This window comes from Coffea arabica, chromosome 6e, assembly GCF_036785885.1.
Source record: "Coffea arabica cultivar ET-39 chromosome 6e, Coffea Arabica ET-39 HiFi, whole genome shotgun sequence".
Classification (NCBI taxonomy): Eukaryota; Viridiplantae; Streptophyta; class Magnoliopsida; order Gentianales; family Rubiaceae; genus Coffea; species Coffea arabica.
In genome coordinates this window covers 12,837,416-12,863,654 of record NC_092321.1, presented here as the reverse complement: position 1 = coordinate 12,863,654, position 26,239 = coordinate 12,837,416, and the positions used below count along the sequence as shown (strand labels likewise).

At 35.2% G+C, this 26,239-nt stretch overlaps 3 protein-coding genes across 4 annotated transcripts; 1 reads left to right on the top strand and 2 right to left on the bottom strand.

Annotated features, from left to right (window-relative positions):
- Positions 1–1,936: 1,936 nt before the first annotated feature.
- On the bottom strand, positions 1,937–6,839 carry LOC113694858 (uncharacterized). Its single transcript, XM_027213757.2, has 10 exons — positions 6,700–6,839; positions 5,125–6,118; positions 4,737–4,821; positions 4,494–4,589; positions 4,138–4,290; positions 3,944–4,051; positions 3,703–3,822; positions 2,580–2,705; positions 2,390–2,473; positions 1,937–2,260 (listed from the first exon to the last, which is right to left on the bottom strand). Exons 2-10 carry the CDS (start codon positions 6,090–6,092, stop codon positions 2,135–2,137), a joined length of 1,866 nt encoding a protein of 621 aa, XP_027069558.2. The 5' UTR covers positions 6,093–6,118; positions 6,700–6,839; the 3' UTR covers positions 1,937–2,134.
- Positions 6,840–8,334: 1,495 nt separating this feature from the next.
- Positions 8,335–9,591, bottom strand: LOC140009735 (uncharacterized). Its single transcript, XM_072056021.1, has 3 exons — positions 9,307–9,591; positions 8,994–9,148; positions 8,335–8,728 (listed from the first exon to the last, which is right to left on the bottom strand). Exons 1-3 carry the CDS (start codon positions 9,589–9,591, stop codon positions 8,335–8,337), a joined length of 834 nt encoding a protein of 277 aa, XP_071912122.1.
- A 10,895-nt stretch (positions 9,592–20,486) lies between these two features.
- On the top strand, positions 20,487–25,631 carry LOC140009521 (serine carboxypeptidase 24-like). Of its 2 annotated transcripts, none has more exons than XM_072055317.1 (9): positions 20,487–20,742; positions 23,077–23,184; positions 23,272–23,367; positions 23,520–23,612; positions 23,786–23,871; positions 23,975–24,378; positions 24,574–24,669; positions 25,097–25,202; positions 25,488–25,631. In XM_072055317.1, the coding sequence occupies exons 1-9, from the start codon at positions 20,487–20,489 to the stop codon at positions 25,629–25,631; spliced, it is 1,389 nt and encodes a 462-aa protein (XP_071911418.1). The 2 variants fall into 2 exon arrangements, with proteins under 2 accessions (XP_071911418.1, XP_071911417.1); XM_072055316.1 differs by having other exon boundaries at positions 24,493–24,669.
- The last annotated feature ends 608 nt before the right edge of the window (positions 25,632–26,239 follow it).

Below are 26,239 nucleotides of genomic sequence, written 5' to 3'. Positions count from 1 at the left end.
TCGCCTTATTTTTGGGGTCAAAAAATAGTACTAATTGAAATTTGACCACCTTCCATTATTCCTTCTTTAAACTCAGTAGATAATGCAGGTGGAAATTTTGGTCGGTTGGGACAGTAAATGTTAAAAGTTAAATGAGGAATTATTCTCATACAGTGAGGCTGCTAATTCTGTTATTTGCTTGTGGAACTCCAATCCAATCAAATCTGTATATTTGTGGTTTTTGTTATCTTGACATCTGTTTTTTTTTTGGGGGATAAAATTGTTATCTTGAGACAACTTGAAGTAACCACTTGGCAGGAAATCAGCAATTAAGATGCGTTCCCCAACGTTCGAACTTCAGTTCAAACAGCAAACTGATTAAGATAAACATTTGAATTCATAAAATCGCTCTTTTTTGGGACGTGAAACAATAGTGCCGAAAAGAAATAATTATGGAGTGCAGCTACTGGCTAGAGTAGCATCAATTAATCAATCTGCTTCTTCTTCTTCATTGTATTCCACCATTCCTACACACACACACACACACACACTTTTGTACTTTTGTCCATTTTTGTATAATTATTCTTTTTTTTTTTTTTATAATTGAGTGTGTTTGGTTGGTAATAGACTAGCAGTAAATTATTTGAAATAATTACTGTGATGTGATATATATAAAATAAAAAATGATTGAGAAGATAAAGAGATATATTCAAAAAATATGTTTATGACGCATGCAAGTAATACCTATCTAGGTACAATTAATGTTTGATATATAATACTAATATTTTTATTATTATATTCGTGATGACATTTACGTATATGTAACAAAATATTTCAAGTATACTAATGTAATTATATATACTATCAAATAACAAATATGCCAAGAGGAAATAACACAACTGATGTGCCCCATGTCCGAGGTGGAAGAGGAGCCAAGCTTAACATACACACTTAATTGCTGGTGATGAGCTTTGTCCTTTTGAGCCTTCAAACCTGGTTCCAGGTCTTCATAATTCAAACCTGCCTTCCACTAAAAACGGATTGGAATTTGGAACCCTCATTTCTTCCTTTTTCTCAGCCTCAATAGCACAGCATCCTTTACCATCCTCATCACCATTCCTTTTTTTTTTTATTATTATTACTACCTCCATCTAATCAACCCTTAATCGCTAGCACGGGCAAAAGCAGGTTTTCACTCTTTTAGCTAATATTATTGGCTTCGGCCTTTTCCTTAAAACTGAAAAAATATGCCATCAAATTCACTGTTGAGTGGAGTGTATGTAGACCTTAGGCTCTTTTTTTTTTTTTTTCTTTTTTGGTTGATAAATTTTGCAAAACACTTGCTTCACTGTTTCGAGTAACTGGTCCAAATACGAACGAAAGATGGGAGGTGCATCTACAAACAGTGCATGGAATACCGGGTGCATCATAAGCGTAAATATTTTGAGTATAGAATTTAGTTCATATCCCTTTTGATAATTTTAATCGTTAACTATTGTAATATTCTAATTTTTTTCCAACAAACGACAATACAGGGAATAATCTAACTATAGCTCAACGCACAATCTAACTATAACTCAACGCACACCAAAGAGAGTCTCTCTCACTCAACCTAAGGGGGATAATCTAACTATTGTAATATTCTAATCATTTTCTTAAATTTGCCTGAAATCAAAGATTATGAGAACCAAATTTGCTTTCCTCGAAACATTAGAGATCAAATATTGCAAACAAAACAACATTTTTCTCCCCATATGGTAAAATATTAATTAGATAACCTCGAGAAACACAGCTGTCCGTGACCACTCTAGTCCAGAGAGTGCTTGGTTTGCAAGCGTACGATCTCACTTGACATAAACATACATGACGTCATGTAGTATAAGATTAAGAGCGAGGAACAACAAAATAGGCCTAAATTATTCGCTACAAACAAACAGGTAATCAGAGCGAGACAGAATTACCTAAAACTTGGATTTGCTTGAACAAACTCCAGTCTCCAGTATCAAAGATAACAAAGCAGCAGTGAGTGAGCTCGCAGGAGGGAGGGGACAGAACGAGTTGTGGCAGGAAATACAAAATGCTCATTGACAGAGGGAAACCCATATTAAATACTAATAAGCCAAAGATAGGGAGCGAAGAACACAACACACTTCCATCATTTTAGTAGGGTCTTCACGATGGACTTAACATTAAGCTTCTTCAAATCCGTGTAAGATTGCCCGCAACCCACAAACATGACGGGTGATCCAGAAATGTAGACCATTGAAAGTGCAGCTCCGACCTACACCATGTTACAGCAAATAAATCCAAACATGAAGAGCCACAAAGACAATCTGAAGTACATCAACAATAAGTATTAAATATTAAAACCTCGAGCTCTCTACTTAAAACCAACAGCAGAAGTATGTACCTTATCGTCAATAGTATCAAACTTGGTGAGCAAAATCCCATCAATCAGTTGGGGATTTGGAGATGGTGAAAGGTCAGCAAGTTTCTGCAAAGATCAACATGATTAGTCAATATCTAAATGTCTGCACAAATTTCCTCAAAGGTCTTTTATCTGATTATGTGAGGCTCATTTTCAAATAGAAGAAACACACCTGATTAAACTTGGACAATTGATCTACAGCATCATTCCCAACCAATGCCTCACCAACAAACAGTATCAGATCAGGATTGTTGACATAGATAAGCTTTGAGAGTGCTCGCATCAGTGGCTCATTATCCTGTAAAGCATGAAACATAGCCATTACTGAAACAGCAGTTTACTATCTAATTTTTTCATTTCTCCACGAGGAAAGGAGCAGTGTCTGAAGAAGACATTTGCTTCTCACGCACAAACTACCTACCCACACCAGACAAGCGCTCAGCCATAAAGAGCACAAAACAGAAGCAACAAAGTCACTGCCATGTTGGTATAGTGTCAGTCTCAACACTTCAAAAAAAAAAAAAAAAATTTCTTGTGGTGAAATTTAAAACCTTCAAAAATATCTACATGCCCCACTTACATTGCGTCTTTCTTTTGCTCTTATTTTGTGTTCCCGTGACTCCTTCATTTTGAAAAAGTGTAAAGCTCTCTATGAACAAGAGAGTTATAATCCAGTTCCCTAAAAACCAATAGCCCATATCCTAGAAAAGAAAAACTATTACACATACTTGCTCCTTTTCAAATCATAAGTCCTGTTCAAGGATCTGATGACACTGAAACAACTTCTCTTATTATGACAAACAATGGAAAAGGTCTACCGAATAATGATAAAAACACAAACTTGCCATAATAGTTACAGAACCATCTGCTATTGTTGCAATGAGAATTTTATAGATATGTGAGGCAAATTCCCATTCCCACCTCCCTCCACTTATATTTCACCAAAGTTTGTCAAAACACACAGAGGAGTATATATGTGCTAATCTTCCACAGTATTTTTGGACATAATTCTGTACTACTACGAGAACATCATCTCAATAAACCAAAGCACAAAAACAAGGATGTCATCCAGTTCACATCCTATTCACAAACGTATGGAATTCAGACAACTGCAAAAGATAAAAGTCACAAGTTCAGAGGAAGCTACTCATAGTAAACACACATATTCTAATACTTTTCCTTTCAAAAATTTCCTTATTATCTAAATTGTGTTCTTCAAGAGGAAGAAATGAAAATAATAGATAATGTCAGTTTGATTGGAGGCTTTAACATTTGATCATGTAATAAAGCTTTACCTGCATCCGACCAGCAGTATCAACAAGAACCACGTCTGAACCATTTCGAGTGGCCTCTTGTACTGCTTCCTTAGCCACAATTGCAGGATCTTTCTCATACCCCTTTTCAAATATTGGGATCTGATAACAAAGTTAAACACAAATCAGTTACCATTCTAAAACTTCAATCAGATCTCAGATAACAACAGTTCAAATTTGACAATAGAAATGAGAAGGGCCAAAAGTAGCCCCTACAACATACCTGGAGTCTACGGGCATGAGTTCGGAGTTGCTCAACTGCTCCTGAACGGAAGGTGTCACATGCTGCCATCATTACACTGACCTTATGCTGCAGAAGCCAGTAAGCAACCTGTAAAAAAAAGGTAAAAAGCCATGTAAGATACACAGGCCAATACAGCCAAAAACTATCTACAGCAGAGTATCCATAAAATTCACCTTAGCAAGATTGGTTGACTTCCCCACTCCATTGACTCCGACAAAAACAACCACATAAGGTTTGCCTTGGTCCTTGGCAGCATGAACATCCCTCATAATGTCAATGGAGCGTCTAGGAGTCAAAATACGAACAAGAGCCTCTTCCATTGCAGCCTATTTCAACAATTGTAATCAATGCTATTACTTTTTATGGCCACGATAAATAGTAAAAACAAAATTAAGGGCCCTGGGGGCATCAACAAGTAACTCATTCTCTCTTCTCTCCCCAAATGATCTGTCTGTTAATTTACCCAGTTTATGTTTCAGGGGGTATTGACCTAGCATCTAATTGCACAATGGGGCTAAGTTGAGAATACCTGCACAGTTGAGGAAATTCTTGTAAAAGATGCAAGCTTTTTACCCTCAAGACTTGCCGCAACTGATTCACACAACTTTTCAGCTATTTCCTCAGCCTGTAAAGAAACCAGTAACAAGCACATTCAGCGATATATACCAGAGCAGGATTAAGCTGAATAAAACATCACTTTGAAGAAAGATTAAACACACTAACGGAAAAGATAAGTAGGAAAAATAATGGAAAGAGAGAAATATATGCATACCACATTCTTGGTCATTAGCCTATCCTTGAGAGCCTTCAAAGCAGGTTCCAGGTCGGCCTTATCCAGACTTGCCTTCCCAGCAATGCTGAGTTCAAAAGAATAAAAAAAATCAATTTGGATATCCTAACAGCTAATTAAATTAACAAAATGGAAATTCCAACAAATTTACAATGACGGCATCCTCCAGATGAATAAAGCATGACAAATAATTTTACCACATCGACTTCTCTACTTCCTATGTTGTGTTTTTTCTTTCTTATGTTCCTCTAATAAAGTCCTCCATACTTCAATTGAATATTACAAATGCAATGCTAGCTTGTAGAGAAGCACAAGCATCTGGAATAATATTTAAGGCACAGAAAATGATTAAACAGGAGGCAGAAATTACCTATTGAACATGGTTGAGAACCATCCTTTCTTCTTTGTCTCGATCTTCGCATTCTTTCCCAACTCCTCCTCTTCATCACTATCACTATCACTACTAATAATCTCCTCTCTGTCCATCATACTCTCACCATGCTCCACTGCCACAACAGGAACTTTATCAGTCCCATTCTCACTCACTGGATCAGTAAAATCCAACTTTGACACTGGAGGTGAGTCATTCCAGACTCGTGGTTTTTTCTTTAGTTCCTCCTTGGGAGCCTTACTAACAGCGGCAGTGTTAGTTTTCTTTCCACCTTTACCTCCACGCATCTTCTGGAGCTTGTCCTTATCAAAAGCCCCAGTATTGGAACTCCTATTTTCCTTACCATTAACACCACTTGCTACAGTAACTTCCCCATTTGAAACATGTTCACCATTGGTGTGCCCATTTTCATACACATAACTTTTTGTTTTATTGCCATCCTTGTCACCATTTCCATCATCACAGCTCTTTTTTTGATTTCCTCCATCCACACCACCCTTTTGTCCAAGCCCTTGCTTCTTACCCAAATTAGCATTAATAGCCTTCACAGGTTGCTTTGATTTTTTCATTTTCTCAGCAAGATCCTCTGCCTCCTTCTTAAGCTGCTGAAACGTATCATCAAAATCATTGTACACCATTCTTGTTGGTTCATAAATTTTCGAGAACTCATCCTTGACCATTTCAAGTAAATCATCCACATAGAGGAGATGGAGAATACGCTGATACACAGCAACGAACACAAGCCCGAGTTCATTATGGAACGACCATTTAAGTGTGTATGCAGCACCAGGTGCATCATAACTGTATGATGCAGAACCCGAGCGCTCCTCCAATAGGCAAGACCTAATCAGGGTCTCAATTGGCGAGCCCCTGAGAGCATTTCCGAGCTCCCTACATGTCCAGAGGATCAATCCCCCTCTAGTAAATATCAGCAATTGTTCCAACATGTTTCGATTCTATAATCCTCCTATTCCTGCAAAAAAGATTAAAAATAAAATGAGGATCTGCTATGCTCTAATGAATAAGCATCTACGAAGAATCGAACCTAAGAACTCATGATCATAAAAGGACATGGAATTAAGGCAAGCACCGATCTCAATTTTGAAATATCAAGTCTTTCCGGCCAAAATTCCTAAGTAAAGTAACAAAAATTCAATTGAGTTACGAGACAAAAATATCCATCAAACAAATGATAAAAAATATATATCTCTCTATTCGATTATGATGTTGCCCCCAATATTAACTACGCGAAAACGATCAAAGATTAGCAAAAATTGCAAATTCAAGGTGGCATAATTTTGTAGGGATAATAACGGAGGATATCTCCGATGCACTCAATTCGTGATCTGGGTCGGGTATCCGGGTAATCATGGGTTGGATCAAGCCTTAATCAAATTAAATTGCACAACAAATCACTAACATTTGAAAACCCTATAATTCAAATGGAAACCAGCTAATTTACGAACCATACCTAGATCAGGAATTTAAGATTAAGATGGAAGGAAAAAAGGAAAGGAAAGGAAAGGGAAAGGGAAAAGAAAAAGAAAAAAGTACCTGATTTTGCTGTGAATCTGGCTAGGGGCTTTGGAACTAAAAAGAGAAGAGGGAAAGGAAATGGGAAAAGGTACAAGAAGATGCAGACAATATACGAGCAGTGCGTTTTGAAACCAACTGCTTGCGGTGGGCTGCCGGGTGGATTCGTTCTGACCCGCACCCGCGAAAGACGAAACGTGGCGATTGACGAGTCCCATTTGTTTTTATTACGGTTACTGTTGCGTTAAGCTCTTGCGGTGAAAACTGAGAGGCAAAGCAAAGGTAAGAAAGTTTTCTTTGTGTTTGGACAACAAATTATTTACACAAAATTATCTACTCGTATTATTAACACATTTTTCAACTATTTTTTTTATTATCTCGCATGTATTATATTAAAAAATATTATAATTTTTTTTAAAATTATCTCAAATAATCTCCTGTCCAAACACAATATTTTTCGTCTCGTTGACATATAATGTTGGACTTTTTTCCTCTATTGAACAATAAAATAAATTGTTAAATTAGGTCATGAAGATTGAGATTCCGAAAAATTAGAGATTTTAAGTTCTAATTTCCACTTCACTTCTTAAATTCCTCCTCTACTAAAAAATAAAATAATTATGGACTGATGTGACAATTACTCATTAAATTTTCTATAGTATATATAGTACGTTGTCTTTTTAGACTGTGAAAGATCAAGCAGTTTTTGTTCCTTCAGGCTTCAACCACCCCCCCCCCCCCCCCACTCCCGAAAAAATCAAATAGTTTCTATTAGTATATTGCAGTAAAATAAGAGTAACAAAATTAAGAAAATCACATTCAAAATTGTCTTATTACTCTTAGAAAAATTCTATATTAAGCGACATATGATTTAAACAACAAAAATAAACTAATGAACAACCCACCTTTTTAATTTAATTTTAGGAATTCTCATACTTGTGTCTAACGTTTGATTTACAGCCCTTTTTTTTTATAGGTAGACTCGATTGACACCTTTTCACTCTCTTATATTACTACTTAAGACTTGTATTATTGGGAGGAATTCTTATTGTTAGACTCGATTGAGACTTTCTCACTTTCTTGTAGTAATACTTGTATTTTTTATTTTTTTTTTTTTTTTTTTTGCTGACGGAGTGGATGTCCGGGTCAATTCTTACGGGGCCTACTAATCCCACTCCGGCCCGGGAGGAGAGGCCCCGTCCCCCCGAACACGGTAACCACGGGACTCGAACCCTTGCGGGAACTGGACACCAGCTCTTAAGGAGACTTGCTGAGACCAACCGAGCTGCCCATGAGGGGCTTGTAGTACTACTTGTATTGTTGGGAGGATGAAAATGACATTCACTATGATATAATGAACCACTAAATTGGCAACTCCTAGCTCCATTAACTTTTTTCTGTTTTTCTACTGCTACAAACAAGAAATTTGAAACAAAAAAATTAGTTTATTACAAAGGTCTGACTAACAAAACCATTGTGCTCCATTCTTCTAAATTTTGTTGTAGTATAGGCTTCAAAATTTTCACTGTAGAAAGTTTAGCTAGACTCATCCAAAATTATATGCAACTTCCAAGCCAGTTAAGATAAAGCCGTTACACTGACAATATATATGTAACCTCTCCTCTTCAAGAATATATAAAAGTTGGTAAGATGGTCTTAACTTTTAACACAAATACTTGCTATCCAAAATAGTAAGGGAATTTGAGAAATTGCAATGGACAGCAACAGATAATCTCTCTTGGAGGAGTGCTTGTAATCCACTCTTTTCACCTCTGAAATCAGAATTCTCTTCATGGTCTTTACCAAGAACACTCCCATGCAGAAGCTCTCCCACAAGGTAATTGCACAAAAAAGATGATCCCAAATGATCCTAGAAATGATAACTACAGATGCTGCTGTAAAAATGTATCCACCATAAGCAACCAAGTCGAGCAATGGAATATCTCCTCCACCTCCTAGAGAATGCAATGCGGCACCGAGCAGTAGAACTTGCAATATCCAACAGAGTAATGCAGTTGTAAAATGCACTCCCAAAGCTTCAGGGCTAAACCTACAGTTTAAACAAGGGTTCATCTTAATATCAAAACTCAAAATTTAATGTCACTGCAATTTTTTTTGTTAAAAAGTAATGAATTTATCCGCCAAATCAAATACCATCACAAATTGACTTGAGAGGTATAGTCTTGTCATATGTTTGATGAGGCATCAAAACTTTGGTCTGACGATATATATCATTTTTGTACTAATATCTCTTTCTTTGCAAAGCAAAATAGTGCTAGTCTAATAGTTGGGGTGGAAAGCTGACTATGACTCACTTCCCATTGATGCCCAAAAAGAAGCCAGCAAGAACCATGCAAGTGCCAAATGCCATCATGGGGATGTATAGATCAGGCGCATTAATATCACAATATGGAGGTTTGTACAAAATTTCACCTCCTCCAACCATCTCAGTTGCTCTTATCCAATGTCCCTGTATTCACAATGCAAGGTGGCCAAACAATTAAATTCATCATGCAAGCACTTTGGAAGTATAAATGAATCAAGAAAACATCCCAAGTCATTTTGTTTCAAGGAAGGAGAAAGGAATAATCTCACCTCACTGAAATATGAACATATTTTTCTACATACCTTGTGCAGAAAAGGAAAGAGAATCATCTTGATTTTATTGTTCACGTAGTCATCGTTCACTTCAAAATAGTATTGGGGATTTGAGAGGTGTCTGCTGACAAAATTGCTTTGAAGAAATGATGAACTTGACCCAAAGATTTTCTCGCCATACGCACCAAATTCATGTTTCACTAGATTGTTTCCTGCTTCAACGAAGACATTTCCAATTGGATTTATGTGCTCGGAGGTCAAGTGTCCAAGCAATATGGTATTGGTATTACTACTGGAACTTGATTTTCCATACATTGCTAGAACAAAAAAAATATGCAAGCAGTCTGCTCAAGAATCTAAGCCAACAACAGCTAGCTCCAAAATCTCTACTTCTCAGGTTTCTTTTCTTCCCAAGTTCTTTCTTTTTTTTTTGTTTTTTCGATCTTTTATTTGGACATGATAATGTGGATGGGTACGAAACTCAAGGACACTGGTATATCCAGGTTCTGAGAATTCTGAATCTTGACCCACTGGAAATGAAATAAATATTAAATTCGTTGATTGATTATGTTGCATGTGTGGATGATCGATGAGGCTACGCTTCTGGCTATATGGACTGCGCACAGGTGTAGCGTGACCATTCTATAGTCCATACCAATTTACTTTTGGAAGATTTCTTGATTAATTGAGATCTTAATAAGCACTAAAAGATACAAAACAAAGATTGTATCTATAGAAAGTTAATACTTTTAAGAACCAGCAAATGGAGATGAAAATGGGATTTCAAGAAATTGTACAGAAAATTTATCATTCTGCCTTAAAGAGAGACTAATTGATAACGAGTCCATATGACATGTCGAGCATGTTACGATCCAGTATAGAAGTTTCCATGACGCTTGTGCGAGAACCCACTAGGCCAACTCTGTGTATCATTGATTAGGATCTGTCGATCCTGGTTCAAATGGATAGAGGGTTATCTTTTTCTGGATTTCTTTTTAATGGGTCCGTATACTTAAATATGTATTTTGGGTTTTAAATTTTTACAAAGGTAAAATTAATTAAAAAAAATGTATAAATGCAAGGAATGGAGGGTAGTAATTATTAGTGTGTGTGTGTATATATGGTAGGTTATATAGAATTGAAGTATGCTAACGAGTGCTCCATTGAACACGGTTAGAAAATCATTTTTTTTAATCTCTCATATTACCGATAGATTGAAGATTTGTAGTTTTTTTTATTTAATCTTTCAAACCCTCTTCATGCTCTTGTCATCCCCAACTGTTAGGTACAATGGCAAAAACTCTAGCAACCCTACCCTAGCCATCGGGACCGACCCGACCCCAATGGTTGGAATTGTAATTAAAATCCATTTTCGTTTTGGCAAAGCTTTTCCTTCTAAATTCTTAACAAGTTCTCTTGGCTATTAGCAAACCAAGAAAGATAACAGCCAAAATCTGATTTGAGCTCTATGGCTTCTCCTCAGTGGTCAGGGGTTTGATTTCTATCTCTATCAGATTTGTAAATATTATCGCAATTTGACAGGACGGCAGGTAGGTGGAGCTCAGGAGGAGCAGTAGGAGGCGTTCCTCCTTATAATAGAATAGGATATCCTTTCGCTTAAAACTACTCCTTGTAATAGAATAGGATTTAAAAAATAATAATAATAATAGAGATATTTTCCTTTGACATATGTTACGCTGTAAACTGTGGCTCCTTCGCTACGATTATTGCAATTACTAACCCATTGATGGTTTCCTCTAGAATTCATAAACCAAGAAGAGAACCCGGGGTTGAACCTGGGATTCCATGCCAACTTTGGCCGAGAAATCATCCATTGCTACAGCGGATGTCCTTAATATTTATGTTGTGAATACATATATTTATATTAATTTGTGTGGTATAGCATTAAATTAAATAAAGGGAGAGAATGGTAGCCTTATGCATCTTTGTCATTACAAAACTTGCTTAATGTATAAATTCGCACATGTATAGAAAAAACTTATTTTACGGTATTAATTATTAACAACTGCGACTTAACAAATTCCCATTACCTTTTTTTTATCCCGTTATGCTTTATAACTCTAATGTTGGAATTTAATTCTATATCTATTTATACTTTTAACCTATAGAATTTTTTGTGTAAGTTATACGCTTATGCTAACCTCCTCTCTAATTTTTGTAAAAGCTAGGAATGTTCTCTTTCAATTTCAAAGTAACATAGACCTTTTTATCAACCAATGCATTCCATCCAAGCAGCTTTTTAAAGAGTTTTCAGTTTACAATTTTACCCCCTACCTTTCTTGTTCGTCTTCTTCATGTCTAGCAAAAGAAAATTATTCAATATAGAATTTTAATTCTTCCCAAAAGGAAGGAAAGTAGAAAAAGAAAGCTTTATTCATGTAGTTTGAGGCCCTTCAATATTTGGGATTTCATTTTAGGTTTTGTATTTACACCTATTAAACTAAAGAGATACGCATTAATATCCGTTCCTATAATGGATTCGAATAAAACGAAGTGTTTTCAACCATAAATGTATCAAATCCTCTTAATCCAAGGTGTATCTCAACCCATATAAACATGAATATTAGATTATAGAATTAAGACATCAATTTCTTGACAAATGTAATGCATAAAAAAGCATTGTGAATTTATTTTTTTTCAATGTCAAATCTTAACTACAAAGGGGAAGGAGGAAAGGCTAGGGTTTCAAAATCAAATTAGGGACTTCCAATTACTGGTCTAATCTCCCTATCAGTTAAATCGGTATTAAAAATTTGAATTTACTCTTCACAATACAACCACTTAATCTAAAAAATAAAAGATAAAATCGATGGAGGGCCAATTTAAATGACTATATATACAATTAGTGTCATTAATTTTTTTTTTAAACCATAAGTTTGTAAGAAAAGAAAAACTAATGCCAGCCTCTCTTCTTAATTTCTTTTGAAATAATTACTTATTACTTTTAATAGCATTTGGGGACATTGAAGTGAATTTATGATAAAACTAGGTAATATTCTTCACTTGATTAGGAGTATGGCAAGTTTTTTATGTTGTCTAACTAACAAACAGGAGAGGTGGTTCGGTCAAGGAGACCTTGATCTAGTTGTTAAAATGGTTAAAATAAAGACCCTAGAACTTAGAAATTCTAATTTCTTAGTTCAAAGCCCTCTTTCTAAAAAGAGTAGTCCTTGTTATGATATGACGCTTGTGCGAGAGCCCACTAGGCCAACTCTGTGTATCATTGATTAGGATCTTTAGATCCTGGTTCAAATGGATAGAGGGTGGGTTATCTTTTCTGGATTTCTTTTTAATTGGTCTGTATACTTAAATATGTATTATAGGTGTTAAATTTTTACAAAGGTAAAATTAATTTAAAAAAATGTATAAATGCAAGGAATGGAGGGTAGTAATTATTAGTGTGTGTATATATGGTAGGTTGGATAGAATTGAAGTATGCTAACGAATGCTCCATTGAACATGGTTAGAAAATCATTTTTTTTAATCTCTCATATTACCGATAGATTGAAGATTTGTAATTTTTTTTTAATCTTTCAAACCCTCTTCATGCTCTTGTCATTCCCAACTGTTAGGTACGGTGCAAAAAACTCTAGCAACCCTCCCCTAGGGATGGCAATGGGGATGGGTGACCAAGGGCACCGGTCCCACGGGGGGTTAATGGGGAGGGTGTTGGGGCGGGGGGAAAAGCTTAGAAACGGGGCAGGGGGCGGGGGAGTGTACCCCCGCCCCACCACCCGCTTTTCTCCCCCGCCCCGCCACCCGCTTTAAAAAAATAAATAAATATAATTTAATTAGTTACAAACTTATGATAATGATATTATTAGTTATATGTATTATATAATGTCTATTAGTATATATAATATAATTGATATTATTAATTATACTAATAATTATATATGTGTACTAATACAAATTATTAATTGGTTATACTAAATTTACTAATACATTTATACTAAATCCCTAATTACACTTAATACAATAATATTTTTTTCTTAAAAAAAGCACAAGTACAATAATGAATTAGTGATTGTATTTGTGCCAAAAGTGAAAACTTGACTACTTTAGTTATATTTATTTCATCATGTTGGATTGTATTCAAATATTTTTTGTTTGATTGTTTTTATAAGTTTCAATTGTAAAATTATAATTAATAATAATTTGATGATGTGTTAATATTTTAGTACTTGATTATTTGCTAAATTTTAACCATATTAAAATTATATAACAAATTTTTATTAGCCCCACGGGGGCACCCGCAGGGGAAGCGGGGCGGGGGATGGGGCGGGGGCGGGGGGAGTTTGTAGGCAGCATCCCCCGCCCCGTTGCCATCCCTACCCTCCCCTAGCCATTGGGACCGAGTCGACCCCAATGGTTGGAATTGTAATTAAAATCCATTTTCGTTTTGGCAATGCCTTTCCTTCTAAATTCTTAACAAGTTCTCTTGGCTATTAGCAAATCAAGAAAGATAACAGCCAAAATCTGATTTGAGCTCTATGGCTTCTCCTCAGTGGTCAGGCTTTGATTTCTATTTCTATCAGGTTTGTAAATATTATTGCAATTTGACAAGACAGCAGGTCGGTGGAGCTCAGGATCAGGTGGAGGCGTTCCTCCTTATAATAGAATAGGATATCCTTTCGCTTAAAACTCCTCCTTGTAATAGAATAGGATTTAAAAACCCATTGATGGTTTCCTCTAATCTTCTAGAATTCATAAACATGTGAAATTAACCAAGAAGAGAACCCGGGGTTGAACCTGGGATTCCATGCCAACTGTGGCAGAGAAATCATCCATTGCTACAGCGAATGTCCTTAATATTTATGTTGTGAATACATATATTTATATTAATTTGTGTGGTATAGCATTAAATAAAGGGAGAGAATGGTAGCCTTATGCATCTTTGTCATTACAAAACTTGCTTAATGTATAAATTCGCACATGTATAGAAAAAACTTATTTTACGGTATTAATTAACAACTGTGACTTAACAAATTCCCATTACTTTTTTTTTTATCCCGTTATGCTTTATAACTCTAATGTTGGAATTTAATTCTATATCTATTTATACTTTTAACCTATAGAATTTTTTGTGTAAGTTATACGCTTATGCTAACCTCCTCTCTAATTTTTGTAAAAGCTAGGAATGTTCTCTTTCAATTTCAAAGTAACATAGACCTTTTTATCAACCAATGCATTCCATCCAAGCAGCTTTTTAAAGAGTTTTCAGTTTACAATTTTACCCCCTACCTTTCTTGTTCATCTTCTTCATGTCTAGCAAAAGAAAATTATTCAATATAGAATTTTAATTCTTCCCAAAAGGAAGGAAAGTAGAAAAAGAAAGCTTTATTCATGTAGTTTGAGGCCCTTCAATATTTGGGATTTCATTTTAGGTTTTGTATTTACACCTATTAAACTAAAGAGATATGCATCCATATCCGTTCCTATAATGGATTCGAATAAAACGAAGTGTTTTCAACCATACATGTATCAAATCCTCTTAATCCAAGGTGTATCTCAACCCATATAAACATGAATATTAGATTATAGAATTAAGACATCAATTTCGTGACAAATGTAATGCATAAAAAAGCATTGTGAATTTATTTTTTTTCAATGTCAAATCTTAACTACAAAGGGGAAGGAGGAAAGGCTAGGGTTTCAAAATCAAATTAGGGACTTCCAATTACTGGTCTAATCTCCCTATCAGTTAAATCGGTATTAAAAATTTGAATTTACTCTTCACAATACAACCACTTAATCTAAAAATAAAAGATAAAATCGATGGAGGGCCAATTTAAATGACTATATATACAATTAGTGTCATTAATTTTTTTTTAAACCATAAGTTTTTAAGAAAAGAAAAACTAATGCCAGCCTCTCTTCTTAATTTCTTTTGAAATAATTACTTATTACTTTTAATAGCATTTGGGGACATTGAAGTGAATTTATGATAAAACTAGCTAATATTCTTCACTTGATTAGGAGTATGGCAAGTTTTTTATGTTGTCTAACAAACAGGAGAGGTGGTTCGGTCAAGGAGACCTTGATCTAGTTATTAAAATGGTTAAAGTAAAGACCCTAGAACTTTGAAATTCTAATTTCTTAGTTCAAAGCCCTCTTTCTAAAAAGAGTAGTCCTCGTTATTCTAAAATCGAGAGTGGAGGCCTTTAACCTCTGCAATAACCAATTACCCAACTTTTTATGAATTGTTGGGCGAACTCTTCGTACATACCTGGAACGCGAAGTCCATTTGACTAGGAAGCTAATTTTGAAAGACTATGAGCCCTAATGGAAAACTCAGAAATTCAAGAAAGTTTTGGTGGCAAAGTCAACCTCGTGCTATAAATATGCAGCGCAACAGCAAAGCAAGCTTGGAAACTGTCCACCCAAGAAAACACACAAAAGTGATCAGCCTTTCGGACCTTCGGTATTGCTAAACAAACCAGAAAGCCGAATAGCTTTTAGGCCATCAAATTACACCACCATTTGAAGCTACACTATTTATTCTATCATGCAACAGAATCGAGTATCCTTTTCAGAACTTCAAGATGTTCAAACTTCAAAGATTCAGGGTAAAGACTACCTAGTACGAATATGTAATGTGATACCATTTAAAGAACCAAAAAAAAAAAGGGAAATTTTTACCATACAGTATTTTAAAGCTAAGGAACTTGGACTCATTCCACATTTCTTGAGATACGAGCAAAATGACATTAAGAATATCAAACTACCCAACTGTGCGCAGCATTGAAGAGAAGTCACTGCTAACTTTATCAACATGCCAGCCGGGGCACAGAAAGGTATTTACTTATTGGCTAAAAGATTATACTACTTGGATCCTATCTTGTACAAAGTATTCTCATTGCAAACTACTAAAAAAGTAACTTGGAATTATAAGCTGGTCAAATTCGCCGGTGCCGTAGCAGCTGGGAAATTAACGTGCCTCTATATCTCTGGGATCGTCCAATGATTCTTCTACAATTGAATATGCAGTATACGCTGTAGAGATCAACTGATCAAGGGGCACATGCATGCCATCTATTAGACTAAGCATTTTTTAGAGTATATCCACTCCACTCGATCTTATGCCGTCAATGAATAAGGTTCTATTAGTTGTTACGCGTTTGATATATCCGCCATCCATATTTTGCTTTTGCAGAATTTGTTTTTAATTTTTTGGAGCACTTGAATGGGAGTTTCTAATAAATGTGGATTTGATATGATCGAAGGCTTCAAATCTGCTCCGTTAATGTTTCTTTAGGTTAAAAACCATGTATATCATGTTAAATACTTGAAGGAAAATGCTAGATGTGCAGCACATTTATGACGAGTGTCATGGTATTATTTCTACACTAATATTTAAAAAAGTCTTTTTCTAGTCCTAAAATAAGTATAAAAAGGGGGGGGGGGGTTAATGGTAAAATTCTAACATTATTACCTATCTCTGAATTGCGTATATTTTTCTAATATTATAGGCAAGACAACCCTAATCCCACCTCTTATTCGGTATCTTTTGAGTACATAATACGGTAGCCCTTTAAAATATTTGAAGGACATTATAAATTATTGTCAAATCTTGGTGTGATTCTGATAGACTTGAAATTAATGAACCATAATATTCGCTGAATGTTAACAATAACAACTTTAACTCCTAAGGAACTCTCTTCTCGAACTTCTCTCTACTTCTTCTCCTTTCTTTAATAAGAGAAAATCATTCAAAAAGTCACCAACATTTTATCAAATTCATTATTTTATCTTTCGCTTTAAAAATGTTAATTTACGTCACTTAAAAATTCAAATTAATAAAATTTAGTCATAACTTAAGTTTTCAATCACTTATTAATATGAAATCACTATGTGTCTCACATGAGTCATTTTTTATGTACCAAAAAGTCAGATCTCATTTTTTTTAGTAACAAATGAATATGAATTGGGTCAAATTCCACATTTTTAGGAAAAAATGAATACGGTCCGGATCAAATTTTACTTTTTTTAGGGGTAAAAATGAATATAGGTTGCACTAGTTGTTTAATTACAAATGAGATCTAACTTTTTTGCCCCTAAAAGAATAACCATATATGGATCATGCAATAGATTCAAGGTAAATAATGGTCAAAAACTTATGCCGGAACCAAAATTTACCGATTTGATTTTGTTTGGACGTAAATTTACTATTCTAAAAGTGAAGGACAAAAAATTTCTTTTGATGAAATGTAAAGGACGTTTTAAATGATTTTTCCTTCTAATAAAATCTCTTCTAAGTTTTCTTAGCAAGTTTTTTGTTTCTCATAGGGATTCCAATGAGAATTTTCTGTTCTTCTAAGTATTCCTATGTATTTTTTTTGGATCTTAGATCTATCTCGACAGATCTCATTATTATTATTAGAACTTAAAACTGTTGATTAATAAATCTAGCGATTATTAGAACTTAAAATTGTTGATTAATAAATCTAGCGCTTGCAACATATATAGAAGGGAGATGCAGCAATTTATTTTTTTAATATAAGTGGGAAGTCTCGAACCCGAAAATTCACATTGATACTTCCTCCACTATATTATCTAACCCGTCCCTCCTTCCAAACTGCAGCAATTTATCTGTTAGAAGATAACTTTGAAATTTCTTATATTTTTTAGATCTGCTCATAATTTTTTGGATCTATTGTATTTGTTAAATTACAGATATGTAATTTGTAATACACATTGGCAATAGATCAAATTGTGCGGGACGATTTTCAATAATTTGTTAATGACATTTGCTTTTTATATAAAAAAAATTGCTGCCCCCCGCGGGTAGTCCGATTGGTTCCGTAACTTGGTAGTTACCAGCAAATCTCATGATCGATCCCTATGTGCTATTTCGCTCTGTATCCTTGGGGCAAGATTCTACACGATTTTAAGGGATTAGTTTGGCTGAAAGGTTGGAATACCCTTAAATGAAAAAATAAAATAAAATTGCCGAATGCTCATCAGAAGTGCGATTTGTTTTAGTAGTCGGTATAAAGTAAATTATTATTAGTAGAAGGGCTTCTCTAGACTCTAATCCTTACTATCAAGGTAAATTTAATGTACAAGGAAGCGTGGGCATCCCGCACGATAGGTTAGTATCACGTCTGGAAAAAAGCACCAAATACAAACCGCTCCACCCAAAACCTACCAGTTCCAGGTTGACTTATTGTGACAAATATCAACAATGTCATGGTCAATCTTATGCTTTTTTTTTTTTTTTATTGGGTTGAAGGAGGACAATCTTATGCTACTTGCAACAAGAAAGAATTGATAAAAACATCTATCAATGCGGATTTATACAGCAACCGCTTCATTCATCAGTGTGGAGTCAAGTATTATAAACATATGGGTAGAGGTCAAAAGTGTGTGTAGTTTTTGAACATCATTCCCTATACCATCCTTGGATCTAATAATGAACATGGGATCTTATCATCTTAAAAAGCCAAAAGAGAAGTTTCCAGGACCATTCCATTGAAGTTTTCTTTTCAAAGCAATAAATTGTGATGCTCATGCTGTGTGGAAGCATACGTATCGCGATCGAATCACATAAAAGAATGGATAAATCAGGAAACAAAATCTCGGAAATCTTGCCCAGATTCCAACTATTCCATTGGCATTTCGTAGTTTCTTTTTCCTTTGCATATTTTTGATACACCAAAAATGGAAGAAGGAAGACAAGACTCAACAAGGACAACTGAACACAGTGGAATACTTAGCAACGACTCAAGCATCTGAACTTGACATGTTATCATAGCTTAGAAGGCCAAGATTGCAATACTAAATTTTGAAGGGCTTGATTAGGGCATTTGCACATTCTTGAGGCTTTGTTAAAATTGACACAAGAAATATATGAATGGAAACTTAAATTAATGTCAGAGTTCTTGAAGGATCCCATTTATTCTTTCAGCTTTATCGCAATAACAGCAGAATACCAAAGTTAATTTCCAGTTTTGATGGGAAACGAAATGATTCACCTGTGCCTCACAAATATAAACAATGTAGACTTCAAATTTCAAAATGTTGCAGCCTGCTTGCTCAAATTACTTAGATTTAAATTACAAATTATGGATGTATTGATGGCCTTCCTTCCACTTGGTTGCCAAATCCATTGTCAAAGCATGCAAGTTTCTAATGAATTGGTAGGGATCAGATGTTGCAGCAGCTTGGAAAAGCTATCCGGCCTACTAGCTCTTAGCAAATACAAATGAAACTATATCAAATACATTGCCAAAAACAGAACCAAGTATTGATAAGTAGCCATCCGCAGATACTTAAAAATTTGAAGCAGCCCTTATGTTTTGCACACAATTTGGAAGAAAAAGGTCAAGCTAAAGAACCCAAATTATCCATAATGCAGCTTTAATAAGACATGGACAAGTATGATAACTGGAGTTTTAGAATCTTGCACGGTCCAAATTGCATCAGAGTGACATTATTATTATTGTTTTTTTATGGAATAACAAAACGGTCTTTCCTTGCATATTCTATATTACTTGATTAGTTTAGAGTCTACTAATTTTATTCTATATTACTCAATTTTATTCTACTATAGAATGAAATAATTGAAACCCAAATCAAAACTAATATAGTGAGTAAAATCTAACATTTTTATTTCATTCAAAGATTCTTCAATCCTTCATCAAACAATAGATGTATATATATTATTAATTTTGATACCCATTCTTGTCCCTAGTATCCATTTACCGAACACCTCCTAAATAAACCTCCACACATCCATTTCTTGATGTTTTTAACCTTCCCTCCTCAATCAATTGGACCACATTCACCTCACCTCACCCTCCCATCCCCTTGCGTTGAAACTTTTAGTTGGCACAAATTAAGTTAAGTGTAGGTAGAATTCCAATCTAGGCTCATTCTGCTCATCTAGGACCAGCTCATCTCTCTTTCTCTCTCTCCCACACAACAGTGAGAGGGAGATGCAAGGAAGGAGGGCCACAACTCTGAGCTGTCTGCAGAAGAAGTAATGTAGCTACATTAAGGATCTATACAACCCCTAGCAACCTATTTTTTTTTCTGCTCATCATCAGTAGTTTCTTCACTCAAACATATCTATATATTTTCAATAAATGACTAAATTCTTCCCCTATAATTGGTGGACATGAAACTTTCCTTATAAATATAAATATAAGGATTTAGAGGTAGCGGTGGTCACAGTGGAGGGTGCAATGGCAGCCCAGATGACTCTAATGCTACTGAGCTTTTTGAGTTTTCTAGTATCAATTTATGGTACAATGGCTCTGAAAAAAGAGCAACAAGAAATGGATCGCATCTTAGAACTTCCGGGGCAGCCACCAGTTTCGTTTTCTCAGTTTTCAGGTTATGTTCCAGTGAATGAAGACCATGGGAGGGCTCTTTTCTATTGGTTGACAGAAGCTACTTCCAGTCCTGAGAAGAAGCCCCTCGTTCTCTGGCTCAATGGAGGTCAGTTCATTCTCACTTTTTTCAACCCCAAAAGAAACCCTGCAAGAAAAGGAAACACTAAGGCAATTAGGAATTAGATCCATCTTTTGTGCATTACATTGATCTGTAACGTTCTTATTACTGAAAGTGAAAAAAGTAAAATGTGTTTTCTGAACTTCAAAATCATGGGAAAAATTGCAAAGTCTATAAACTCAAATGAATTAGGTCCCGTGCATTCTGGCATGGAATTTGGATTTTGGGACGTTAATTAAACAGTTCTCACATGCATGCATAAACATTTAGCTTGGACTTCTTTTTTTTTTTTTTTTGACATGTCTCCTAGGAAAAATGCTTTTTATCTTAATGATAAAAGTTTTCCCTCAAAATGGAAACCACCAAAAAAGAAAAAGAAAATAATACTTGGAGGGAAGCATAATTCCTTTCTAAAATTGTGTTTTGGAGTCAAAACCAAAAGTATGGATATTAGTAGAAGTGATAAAGAAAGCCAAACAAATTAAATACAATGCAAAGAGAGGGAGACAATAATAGTAGATGGGAGCAAGTAAACTAATTTTGAAAGACTAATAATTTAGTAATGATTAGATTGGCCAGTAGGTCATTTATTTGGATTTGGTTTGTCTCTTGGCCATGCCATTCTTTCCAAAGCCTTAAGAAGCTCATACGTAATATCCCAAAACTCGAAGAAGAATTAATAATTGTCCTAGCCCCACTCTTGTTCTTAACTCCTAGTCAATTTCTCGACTACAAGAACCCCACCAACACCAACCACAACTCCCTTCTTCCCTCTTCCCCAGCACCAAAAAACACCAAAATAAAAAAATAAAGCCCACTGAATTTTCTTCCATAAGCTAGCAGTTAATGTCTGGGCTCAAATTACAATTCAAACGTTAATGCAAAACCTAGTTTCCAATGAAGTAAAAAATACATTACTGTTGATAGTACCAAAAAGGGGAGAACCCTTTTGGGTGCTCGTGATTTCTCTGTGTCTCCTTCTCTTTTAGGTGTTTATTCCTTCTATTTCTGAAACTTTTTCTTTGTTTGGATTTGCTCAGAAAGCTCAAAAGTTCTGTATGTGGCCTCAGTTTTTTCGTGTCTATCTTTTTGTTAATACATCAACGATAAGGAAACAAAATCGAAAACCACCTCACCAAAAAGTTGAACAACTTTCCCTGTAGCTGTACCATAGCTTTCATCTACAAGCAAGTGGCAACCAAGCTGTCCTGTTCCCAACCAATAAAGGATCCTAAGGGTCAAAAAAAGAAATCTTGGTCCATCCAGTTTATGGAGCCACGCGCGAAGCGCACTTGCTTACTTGCTTAGATCTAAGTTTTGTAAATAAATTCCCATGACAATTTACAAGTTTTGTAAAAAATGACTCTTAAAATTTTGTATTTTTTTTGGTTAGCCTGAAAATTAAGATAGAGTACGTACATGGTCTGTTAGAAATGCAAAAAAACATTCAAAAAGCTCACTGTTTATGTTCATTCTTGCAAGCACGCCTGTTCAGAAGCTAACAAGGTTAAAAATATGACAGCGATGATGACGGTCAGGACATGTCTGAGATATTCTGAACAAAAGATGGAACGACAGGAGTTACTGTCATTGTTATACGTAGTAAACAATGAAATTTAACTTTAGGGAAAAGGTTAGAAGTTAGAACTAGAAGTAGAATATTGCAACTAGTATCTATCACTGTCTTGTGTGTTTAATAAGTGAAGTTGACTGATCAGGAGCAAAAACGATGGAAAATATTAATGATTATGTTCAATGGGTAGGTGAGTTACTGCAGATTATTATGAAGATGGAATTGAATGTGCTTCCCATAAGGATGCATTGATGTTATGATATCATGTGTTCATTTCTTTCAAGAAACTGCTTATTCATCCAATTCACGCAAATGACCATATGTTTTAACTTGCTGAAAGGTTATGCTATGAAAGTATAATAGATGCATGAAAAATCTTATCCATTTCTGAAAAGATGTAACGTTTAACCATGATCTTTGCATTTATCTGTGTAAGACTAAGACATAATTTTTTTTTTGTACTGTTGATAGATGCCTTATGCCTGTTCTTGCATATGATTTGTGTACCAAAACTGAAAACTTGTGTCCGGAATAGTGGAATGGGCATGGTCAAACCTGGTAACCCGAAAATCTTAGACCATGAACTCAAAGTCAACTCTTGACTTTAAAAAAAAAAAGGACTGGATTTTGAAAACTTATGTGTTAGCTGCACTTCTGCACCCCTACTTAATTATTTGCATCCATGGATAGTATATAAAATAACAACCAACTTTTCTTGCTTTAACCTGAGAAATGCATTGACATTTCAGGACCGGGATGTTCATCTGTGGCTTATGGGGCATCAGAGGAAATAGGGCCATTTCGAATTAGCAAAACTGCTTCATCTCTCTACCTGAACAAACATTCGTGGAATAGAGGTGACCATAGACAGCGTTGACCTAGCTATGTAAACTTGAATAAGCACAATTTATTTATTGATATTCTTGTTGTTTATGCAATTTTAGAGGCAAATATTCTCTTCTTGGAATCACCTGCTGGTGTTGGTTTCTCATATACCAACACAAGTTCTGATCTCAAGGACTCGGGAGATAAAAGGACAGGTATGCACCAATTTGTTTTCTTTTTCTTTTTCTTTTTTTCTCTTTTTTAAGTTAATTTGATTCTAGTATATTGCCCCTCCTCAATAGAGTAAAAATTTTTGTCAGTCCAATTTGCAAATTGCTTGCTTAGAATTCTCCAAACTTTGTCTCAGCTCAGGATGCTCTAATTTTCCTTCTACGATGGATGTCAAGATTTCCTCAGTACAAAGATAGAGACTTTTACCTCTCTGGCGAGAGTTATGCAGGTACATAATGCATGGAAACACTCAAAGGATTTTCTCTGCTTCTTGTCTTCTTTTTCTTTTTTTTTTTAAGCTCTTACAACTTCTTTTTTTTTTTTATCTTTTCTTCTTAAATAAAGCAGATGGTAACTAGATAACATTTTTTCACCTAATTGATATGTCTTTTGCTCACTTAGGCCATTATGTACCCCAGTTGGCTTTGAAAATAGCTGAATACAACAAAGGAGCTTCCCATCCAATCATCAATCTTAAAGGAATCATGGTGAGTCATTTCTTTTGCCTAATCAAAACTAGGCTTGATCATGATTAATTGTTGTTCCAAATCAATTGGAAATTTCAGGGTTTTATATACCTTCTCCATGCAGGTTGGAAATGCTGTGACCGATAACTACTATGACAACCTTGGAACAGTTTCATATTGGTGGAGCCATTCCATCATATCTGACAGAACTTACAAATCCATCCTCAAATCATGTAACTTCTCATCAGAAAAGTCTTCTCAGAAGTGTGATGATGCAGTAAATTATGCCATGAATCATGAATTCGGCAACATTGATCAGTACAGTATTTATGCGCCTGCTTGTAAGGCCTCGACCGCGAATAATACCGTGAAATTACTCAGGCTCAAGAACAGCCTTATACATAGAAAAATTTCGGGATACGATCCGTGTACTGAGAACTATGCAGAGAAATACTACAATCGACCAGATGTTCAGAAAGCCATGCATGCAAATTCTACAGCAATTCCATACAAATGGACTGCTTGCAGGTAAAAACATTCCATCTTTGAGTACAGCCTTGCTCCTTAGTATCAAATGGATCCAAATATGAATTGTTTTGCTAATCTCTCTCTCTCTCTCTCTCTCTCTCTCTCTCTCTCAAGGATGACACCGAATCCATTGAAATGTTGGTTGCTAGTGGTAGCCTACATTCCTCTGACTTTTTCATTTATTTGTGGGGGCAGTGATGTACTAATAAGGAACTGGAAGGACACTGAATTTTCAATCCTGCCCACCTACAAGAAGTTGATAGCTGCTGGCCTAAGAATTTGGGTGTTCAGGTACGAGTCTGCAAAATTTACTGGTCAAAAGTTTTGAAAACTTTTAGAGCTTTTCTTATTAGGTATGGAACCATCCAGTGTCATATTTATTGAGACGGTCAGTAATGCTAGGCATTAATCTACTGTCTCAATAAATTGTCATAATGCAGTAGGAAAGGAACTGGGGTCACTATTCCAACCTCAATAATTCGGACATTATGACCACTTGATTTTACTGAATTATTTGAAGGCAACTTAGGCAAGTTTTTTTTTTTTTTTTTTCTTGTCTAGGATAAAAATGTGTGAAGTCTATCTTCATCATCTTTTCCTCGTCCCAGTGTGATTATTTATTTCTGTAGCCTTTGATTCTTTGAATGAAGAAAACCAAGCAAAACATGCCACCAATAATAGTGCAAAATTTATCTTGACTGCCATTTTCTCAATGCAGTGGTGACACGGACTCAGTGGTGCCTGTCACAGCCACAAGATTCTCCTTGAACCATCTGAATCTCAAAATCAAAACTAAATGGTATCCTTGGTACCTGGGTGGTCAGGTAGGATTTTACAATTCATGCAGACTTACACATGTACTCAATGTTTCCACACAACATTGATTGATAATTTTTGCACCCAAAACTAAGATACACACACACATATTTTTTCATGCAGTATAGGAATTTTTTCTTTTTATACAAGTGAGTATAGATACATGACACGTAAATTTTCCTTTTACGTATGTCATGAATTTATAGAATTTTATGTATAAACATTAACAGTGTAGGAAACATTTAACATCTTGAAATTTGCAACTAATGCCTTTGAGAAAATTTTCTCTACAGGTAGGAGGCTGGACAGAGGTATATAGAGGACTAACCTTTGCCACAATTAGAGGAGCTGGCCATGAAATCCCTTTGCTTCAGCCCCAGAGAGCATTAGTTCTTTTCCAATCATTCTTGGCAGGCAAAGCTTTGCCAAGATCTTGAACCTTCTGCTCATATACACCGCAAAGGCTCGAATATATAGTTATAAATAGCTCGGAGAAGTTCAGATGCTCAAGCCTTTGGTCCTGATAAATTATATGTCCACATGGAAGGTTGTGGGAGAATCAACTAAAATAGGAATCATTCGTTTCAATATGTACCAAATTAAATGGCTATATTTGTTTATCATAGTTGAGAAATTTGATTCTGTCTCGAAAAAGAAAACCTTTTCTCTACTACACGAAAATTAATTGTACTACGTGAAGAATATGCCACCACGATAAGGGATGGCACTGGGAACGGGTGCTTGCTCCGCGAAGGGAGGAATGGAGTGGGGATGGGGTGTTCCCTCGTTCTGCCCCTCGCCTATATTTTAATATAGTATAATATGTATGTATAATATGAAATAAATGCTATGTTATTATTATATAAATATATTGTATGAAATAAGTAACATGTTATGTTTTTATGATAAAATGATGTACTTTTTTTTATGAAAACTTTAAAAGAATGATTAATAAAACTATTATTAGATCTATATAAATTGAAAAAAATAAAGTAAATAAAAAATAATAATAATAATAGTGGGACTGGAAGGGACGGTACACACG